This window comes from Lactuca virosa, chromosome 5, assembly GCF_052849685.1.
Source record: "Lactuca virosa cultivar CGN04683 chromosome 5, Lactuca_virosa_CGN04683_v6, whole genome shotgun sequence".
NCBI lineage: Eukaryota > Viridiplantae > Streptophyta > Magnoliopsida > Asterales > Asteraceae > Lactuca > Lactuca virosa.
In genome coordinates, this window is record NC_136430.1 from 281,107,965 (window position 1) to 281,116,706 (window position 8,742).

The 8,742-nt window shown below is 31.8% G+C and overlaps 1 protein-coding gene across 2 annotated transcripts; it reads left to right on the plus strand.

Moving 5' to 3' along the window:
* Positions 1 to 1,879: 1,879 nt before the first annotated feature.
* Positions 1,880 to 7,672, plus strand: LOC145114712 (110 kDa U5 small nuclear ribonucleoprotein component CLO). 2 transcript variants are annotated; one of them, XM_079050790.1, is made up of 11 exons: positions 1,880 to 2,008; positions 2,493 to 3,240; positions 3,358 to 3,426; positions 3,542 to 4,738; positions 5,647 to 5,745; positions 5,840 to 5,998; positions 6,077 to 6,162; positions 6,357 to 6,555; positions 6,788 to 6,898; positions 6,992 to 7,198; positions 7,281 to 7,672. In XM_079050790.1, the coding sequence occupies exons 2-11, from the start codon at positions 2,497 to 2,499 to the stop codon at positions 7,377 to 7,379; spliced, it is 2,970 nt and encodes a 989-aa protein (XP_078906916.1). In that variant the 5' UTR covers positions 1,880 to 2,008; positions 2,493 to 2,496; the 3' UTR covers positions 7,380 to 7,672. The 2 variants fall into 2 exon arrangements, with proteins under 2 accessions (XP_078906916.1, XP_078906915.1); XM_079050789.1 differs by having other exon boundaries at positions 2,496 to 3,240.
* The last annotated feature ends 1,070 nt before the right edge of the window (positions 7,673 to 8,742 follow it).

An 8,742-nucleotide genomic window follows, 5' to 3' on the forward strand; every position in this document is an offset into this window, starting at 1 on the left:
TAAACTATCATCCCGTTTGGTGATGACATCATTATAAATGTCACAACCCTCTTGTGCATCACTCATCACAAAATGTTGGAATGCATTTAAATTTTGGAATCGTTCAGCTCGATCGTCTCATTATTAAAGTTGATGTTTGGTTTACCGTAGATATGCCAAGATAAGACAATAAGATATGTTACATAACAAATAATAACATATAAATTAGGGATATTAACAAAACTAGTTATTATAGGCGTGTTCGGTACGGAGCGTTTGAGAGCTTCTAGCTTCTAGCGTTTGACAAAACGCTCCATTTAGAACAGAAAGCCTCGTTCGGCACTACAAGCTTCTAGCGTTTAGTTTAAACAACAAAACTCTCCAAATCCAAATGCTACTTCATGTAACTTTTAACAAAACGCTACAAGCTACAAACTACCTATTACCAGCTAATTTTGCCGAACATGTCTTATGAATGAATAACTTAATAAATTTTTTTTTTTTTTTTTTTTTTTTGAGAAACTAGTCTCTATATTTCAATTGGATTATTCCGGATTTTAGATCATTTTGAATTTGGGACAAAAAAACCTATTCCGAAATTTCAAGAACCAGTCCAAATATCAATGAGCATTTCGAAATTTCGAGAAAATGTTTTTGTTTTTTTTTTACTAAAATTTAACAAAAAGCTAAAGAAATAATAAATGGGAAGGAGGTATAATATTTTATTGAAAAACGATGATATTATACACTTTTAAATAACTATTTCGGACATAAGCAGACAAGTAAACCATTTTTTTTTTTTGAAATTATTTTGGTGAAAAGAAAAAAAATATACACTATATATGTTGAAATTATAGAAAAAAGAAATACTATTTTCTTAATCACTAAATATTTTTATTAGTTTTTTCATTTATAGTGGTTAGTTTTTGTTAATATCCCTGTAGATTACTATTATCATATTATGGGTTAGTTAGAGTTAAGAGTTATCTATTGTTTTTTTTTTTATTGATTTTCAAAAATAATTAATAATCAAAACTAAAAATAGGTCAAATTAATTAAACGAATATCGAACTATATTTATATTCAGAAAATCTTTTAAATATAATTCCTAGATAAAACTCAAATTTTATGATAATTACATTTATCCTAAAATCTATGAGTAAGAAAAAAAAAAAGGTGTCTTCAACCCTCCTTTCCTTGATTGTTCAACGAGTCCAGGCCTACCTATTTTATCACTTCAAAATCTTGTGGATGTTTAAGGGAGGCCCATTGGACCTTTACGCAATTTTAGTTAAAAATGTACATTGCCCATCGGAATGGTGATAATTTGATTATATAAAACTGGTCTTGGAAAAGTCTTGCTTTTTCAGACAGGTTACAAACGATCTTGGACCAGGTATTTTTCGGCCCGGTCTTTGTTTTTTTCAGGTCTAGCGGTTTTTTTTGTGTCTTTTCCGTTCGGCTTTGATGTTTTTTAGTTTTTGGATTTCGGTTTAGAGTTTTTTCTTTTACAAACATAAATAATACCAAAATGATACTAAAAATGATAAATTAAATTTTAGTTAAAGAAATAATTTGTGTAAAAAAACATGTACTAATTAACACAAACATGATATGTATATAAATTTTAACTTCTAGTTCTTTTTGAAACTGATTTCAAATTAGTCTTTGATCGATCTTGGGTCGGTCCGGTCTTGGAACGGTCCTTTTTTTTTGGACCAGTGAAGACGGTCTTGATCTGGTCTTTTTTTGGTCTAGTCTTTTTTAGACCGGTTTGTTCTTGGTCTTTTTTAGGACCAATCGAAACATATTTAAAAGAAATATAGGGTTTAAAGTGGAATTATTCAAAAGATTAGGCGGCGAAATTGAAACCTACTAAATTAGACCACAGCGCCTTTAGGATTCGTAGCAAAGGGTAAAATCTGAACCCTTCTCCCACACTATCACGCAGAGTTTAAACCCTTCTGTCGTTAACCTCTGAAACCCTTCCTCCGACCCTCCACTCGCAGTTTATCCGGCAACGCTTCAGGTTAGCTTTCTTTCTACCTTGAAGTTCAAACATACATTTTCTGCTCATTGTTACGGTTTTGTATTTGTTTTCTTAAAGTATATGCATCGAGCAAAACCTAAATAGGTAAACTTAATTAACACTTTAGTTACTGTTAGGCGGTGTTTCTTTTCATTCTCTATGCAACTGCTCGATTTAAGCTGTGAAATCTAGTGTATCTTTTGGTTTTTTTCAGTAACTTGTGTATGTCTATAATCGAAAAAATATGATCCCTCGGTCCCAAAGAGAAAGGTCGTGGAGGTTTAGCAGATTAATATTTAACCTTACTTTTAAAACGGATTGGAGTCTGCAATTTTGACAAATAATTGTGAACTATATTAATCTGTATAATGGGAATTAAAAGAATGTTAGCATTATAAGTACGAAATTTCACAAAAAAATCACATAACATTTGTCATTAGCTAGGTACAGATGTATACTGAAATTGTTAAGTTTTTGGTAATAGCAGGATGGATGACAGCTTGTATGATGAGTTTGGAAACTACATTGGCCCTGAAATCGAGTCTGATCAAGAGAGTGATAGAGAAGATGAAGATGAAGATCTCCAAGAAAAGCCTGAAGACGAGAGGGCTGATTCCGATGAAGAGAATGGAACTGCTGGACCCAATGGATGGATGACAACTGGCGATGATGTTGATATGGACAATCAGATTGTTCTTGCAGAGGACAAAAAGTATTACCCTACTGCAGAAGAAGTCTATGGTGAAGATGTGGAAACACTAGTTATGGATGAAGATGAACAACCCCTTGAGCTACCTATAATCAAACCAGTAAGAGACATTAAGTTTGAAGTTGGTGTTAAAGATTCATCCACCTATGTGTCAACCCAATTTCTCTTAGGCCTTTCATCAAATCCCACTTTGGTTAGGAATGTTGCTTTGGTAGGACACTTACAACATGGGAAGACTGTTTTCATGGATATGTTAGTTGAGCAAACACACCATATTTCAACTTTTGATCAAAACAGTGAAAAACACATGAGATACACTGATACAAGGGTAGATGAACAAGAGAGAAGGATATCAATCAAAGCAGTTCCTATGTCACTTGTTCTTGAAGACAGCAATTCAAAATCCTACATGTGTAATATCATGGATACCCCTGGACATGTTAACTTTTCTGATGAAATGACTGCTGCTCTTAGGCTTGCTGATGGGGCAGTTTTGATTGTAGATGCTGCTGAAGGCGTCATGGTAAGTCATCTGTTACAACATTTCTTTGATCTTTACATCAAAATATAAACTTTTTATATCCATAAACTCATAAACATGAAATTTTTGATATTCTTTAACATTGATGATTATCAACAGGTGAATACAGAGAGAGCAATCCGGCATGCAATTCAAGAGCGTTTACCTATTGTAGTTGTGATAAACAAGGTATTCTTTTTAATTTTTTACTTTATACTTAACGTATAATAGCAATATACTTGCATTTATTTACTCATAATAGTAACATACATTTCTGAAATTCCAATTTTACCCCTTCATATAGGTCGACAGATTAATAACAGAGCTCAAACTACCACCTAGAGACGCCTACCATAAACTAAGACACACAATCGAAGTCATCAACAACCACATCACCGCAGTCTCATCGACAGCTGGCAACGTCCAGGTCATCGATCCGACAGCTGGCAACCTCTGTTTCGCTAGTGGAAGTGCAGGGTGGTGTTTCACTCTCCAATCATTCGCCAAATTATATGTCAAACTTCACGGAATCCCATTCGATGCCAACAAATTCGCCTCAAGACTTTGGGGAGATTACTATTACGACCCCGCCACTCGAGCTTTCAAAAAGAAACAAGCCGCAAGTGCAGGGGCAGAACGGTCATTTGTCCAGTTCATTTTAGAACCACTTTACAAGATCTACAGTCAAGTAATCGGTGAACATAAAAAGAGTGTGGAGACAACTTTAGCTGAACTTGGTGTCACTTTAAGCAATGCTGCATATAAATCAAATGTAAGACCTTTACTTAGATTAGCTTGTAGTTCAGTTTTTGGATCAGCTACTGGATTTACAGACATGTTGGTCAACCACATCCCTTCTGCTAAACAAGCTGCCCCTCGAAAGGTTGACCATATTTACACTGGAGTCAAAGATTCAAGAATTTATAAAGCCATGGAAAATTGTGATCCATCTGGTCCACTCATGGTCAACATTACTAAACTCTATCCCAAATCAGATTGTAGTGTTTTTGATGCATTTGGTAGGGTTTATAGTGGGGAACTTCACACAGGGCAAACTGTTCGTGTTCTTGGAGAAGGGTATTCACCAGATGATGAAGAGGATATGACTGTGAAAGAAGTGACAAAATTATGGGTGTATCAAGCGCGATATAGGATACCCATTAATAAAGCGCCACCTGGCTCGTGGGTTTTGATTGAAGGTGTTGATGCTTCGATTATGAAAACTGCTACACTTTGTAATGTGGAATATGATGAGGATGTGTGTATTTTTAGGGCTCTTCAGTTTAATACACTTCCTGTGGTGAAAACAGCTACTGAGCCTTTGAATCCAAGTGAGTTGCCTAAAATGGTGGAGGGGTTGAGGAAGATTAGTAAGAGTTATCCACTTGCAATTACTAAAGTTGAGGAGTCTGGTGAACATACGATTTTGGGGACTGGAGAGTTGTATCTTGATTCGATTATGAAGGATCTCAGGGAACTGTATTCAGAAGTTGAAGTTAAGGTAATTTGATTATTTTTCATTTTCTCATATTTGCTATATACTTTTTTAGTTATATTTTGGGAAAGGAATGGAATGGTTTATTTCATTGGAATGAAAAAAAGTGTCTGTTTTGTTTTATGGAATGGAGTGGAAGTGGATCATTTTTGAAGGAATGTGCTTCTTTCCATTTTCATAATTTTCATTCCATCATAAAATGGAATGGAAAAAAAAGGAATGTGATCGATTTTTGTTAATGTAATCTTTGATGATATAAAACGTTTTTAATAATTTTACGACTTTGATTAAATTTACAGTTTCGTTTTCTAAGAATAACTTGGAAATATACTTTTTATTATAGTTTTATTTGGGTTTTAACGAGTATTTATTATGTTTCTTTTTTAATTTTGTAAATAAGAAATGTGTTAATTGTAATCAAATAAAATATACATTTATTATGTTTCTTTTTCATTTCATTGTGGGATGGAATGAAAAAAATGTAATATAATCCATTTTTCTTTAATTAATGTTAAGGGCACAAATCTCTTACGAAAAAACTTTTACAATTTTACTTATATTACTATTTTATTTTCTAATACTTTCTATCATGATTTTAGTTGCACTCTAATGATCATTTATCTTTTTTTTTTTTTTTTTGTAAATAAAAAATTCATTCATATTAATTAAGTAATACTTAGAGTAGAGTTAAAGCTATAAATTGTATTTACATGTGGTTTTAAAATATATACATGGTATTTACATATAACATAAAAATTCATTTGAAAATCCATTCCATTTGCACAGTTGTACCAAACATGATCATGGAATATAATGACTCATTCCATTACCTTTTTCTAATTCCATTCCATTCTTTTGTCATTCCATTACATCCAATCCAAACAGATTCTTACTTATTTCTATGTATCAAACAGGTGGCAGATCCAGTTGTTTCATTCTGTGAAACAGTGGTGGAGTCTTCATCAATGAAATGCTTTGCTGAAACTCCTAACAAGAAAAACAAAATTACCATGGTATGTAAGCTATACACCCTTTCTTTGGAATTATCTTTTTTCTCTCTTTTTTTTTGAATAAAAAATTGTATTTAATATTATTTTTATTGTTTAGATTGCTGAGCCATTGGAGAGAGGACTTGCAGAAGATATTGAGAATGGTATTGTAAGTGTGGACTGGCCTAGAAAGAAATTAGGAGACTTTTTCCAAACCAAATATGATTGGGATCTTCTTGCTGCAAGATCTATATGGGCCTTTGGACCCGATAAACAGGTACAAAAATATAAACCAAATAGCCAAATATATCATTTCATATTTGTTATTTTAAATTATGTTTTAATCATGTTACAGGGTCCTAATATATTATTGGACGATACCCTCTCGAGTGAAGTTGACAAAAGCTTGTTGAATGCTGTAAAGGATTCCATTGTTCAAGGGTAAGTTGGTCTTTTTATCTTTTATCTGTTAACATTACAATCTTGTGATAATGTGAATGATTGATAAGGAAAGTAGAAATAATATCATTTTGTAACAGAAGAGAATATGGTTTTTGGAATGAATGGAATATTGAACCTTAATTTGTTTTGAGACTTAATAGTACTAATATATAAATAATATATAAACAAAACAGGTTCCAGTGGGGTGCACGTGAGGGCCCACTTTGTGATGAGCCGATCCGTAATGTTAAATTCAAAATAGTAGATGCGAGAATTGCACCAGAGCCATTACACCGTGGAACCGGTCAAATCATTCCAACAGCTCGACGTGTTGCCTATTCAGCTTTTCTTATGGCAACCCCACGCCTTATGGAGCCTGTCTATTATGTTGAGGTAATTACGCTACACTCGATTATTATTTTTACTTTTTCTCTAGCTAAATATTCTAGAAATTTTAAATAAACTTCAGCATTTAGGCCTAATTTGTTACTTATGACATGACAAAGGTGGGACATTGACATAGACTCGTTCTCGTTCTCGATCTCTCATCTGTGTGAAAAGACGTAAATGCCCTTCTCATCCCTCATCATCATCTAAATAATATATATTTAAATTTAAATTTCAGATTCAAACACCTATAGATTGTGTTCCTGCTATATACACGGTGTTATCTCGTAGACGTGGGCATATAACTGCTGATGTACCCCAACCAGGAACTCCAGCCTATATAGTCAAGGTCAGTATTGAGTATTGTAAATCTACAATTGATTCCCTTATTTATTCTTGTTTCTTCTAACTTCAACTTAATATATTATTTTTGAATTTTCAGGCATTTTTACCTGTAATCGAGTCATTTGGTTTTGAGACAGACTTAAGGTATCATACCCAAGGGCAAGCATTTGCCTTGTCAGCTTTCGATCACTGGGCCATTGTTCCCGGTGATCCACTCGACAAAAGCATTGTATTAAGACCACTGGAGCCTGCCCCCATTCAGTACCTTGCACGTGAATTTATGGTCAAAACAAGGCGTAGGAAGGTATTTCATTTTCATTTTTTTAAAAGACCAAAATACCCCTCTATATTGAAATACTAATAATTTTTAATTTTTTTTTTGATAGGGAATGAGTGAGGATGTGAGCATCAATAAGTTCTTTGATGAGGCTATGGTGGTGGAGCTTGCCCAACAGGCGGCTGATCTGCACCTGCAGATGATCTAGTTTTATCCATGAAATAACATGCGTTATATTTTGACTAGTGAAAAAGGAGGCATTTCAATATAAGTGATGGATTAATGCTATTTTTTTTTACCGAGTAACTTGTAATTCATTTATCGGCAAATTGAGTTTTTGTATGATGTGTTACTAGTTCTTTAATCAAAACAAGTTACACTTATATTTTTTTACCAAACCGATGACGGTTAAATCACATCACATAACATTTGATAATACCTAAATTGTTTGTTTGTCATGTTTTCTGAATTTTGAATTAAAATTCTTATTTTCTTTCTTCTTCTTTGGTGACGTTAATTAAATTTTTAATATTGTTTGGTTTATTTTTTGAGTTGACCGCCTTTTCTTTTTGTTTCCTTGTTGCTTTTTTCTTTGTTATGGACGACCAACTTCAACTTTATCATCTTTAACGACAAACAGAAAATTAGAAATGATTTGTGGTGTTAATTGACAGAATGTGTATTTTGATATTTTCTTTAGACATAAAGAAGGTACAAGCCTCGGCCAAAATCACTTTTACACTCTTCCATTAGATATATAATGGAAGTATCACTTTTACACTCTTCCATTAGATATATAATGGAAGTGTATAATGTTAGACCTTAATGAATTATATCAACAGCAGCTGATTAGTGTCACGAGTCATTAGAAGAACCTATATGACCATAGAGGCTGAGTGATGTTAGGATTTAAACATAAGTATTTAATTGTTTTATTTTAAAAAAATTAAACATGGTATTGTAGAATTTCAAAATTTTAAAATACATGTCAAACATTGCAGATTTATAGGATTAATTAGGATCTTTAATTGATGTTTTGTTTATTATTCTACTAGTTTATAACATATGGTTTACAAAATTAATTAGACTTTCATAGTAAAAGCTCAAAATTATTTATTAATTATTTTAAATAAATTATTAATTAAGAGATATTTTTTAATTATATAAATTATAATCGTTGATTCAAATAAAAACTCATAAAATTATATCATCTTATAATCTTTTTTAATTTTATTTATTTTTTTATTGTAATTTTATTATTTTAATATAATTAGAGTGAGAAATTTAAAATTTAAAATTTAAAATTTAAAATAAAGAATCAATAGATTGACAAATGACATGATATTAATTATGAGACCTAATAGGATGACATATGACAAAAGAAAGATATATATATATATATATATATATATATATATATATATATATATATATATATATATATATATATATATATATATTAAAAAAAAACATATTAAAACTACATATTAGAATATCCAAAATATCAATATTTATTTACAACATTTTTTTTAAAAATGAACTTCCCTAACAAGGGTTTCAGATAGGGATGA

Coding starts and splice junctions, on each gene's coding strand:
- LOC145114712 (XM_079050790.1), top strand. CDS start 2,497: ATGGATGACAGCTTGTATGATGAGTTTGGAAACTACATTGGCCCTGAA. Junction 3,241..3,357: donor ATGCTGCTGAAGGCGTCATG/GTAAGTCATCTG, acceptor GATTATCAACAG/GTGAATACAGAGAGAGCAAT. Junction 5,746..5,839: donor AGAAAAACAAAATTACCATG/GTATGTAAGCTA, acceptor TTTATTGTTTAG/ATTGCTGAGCCATTGGAGAG.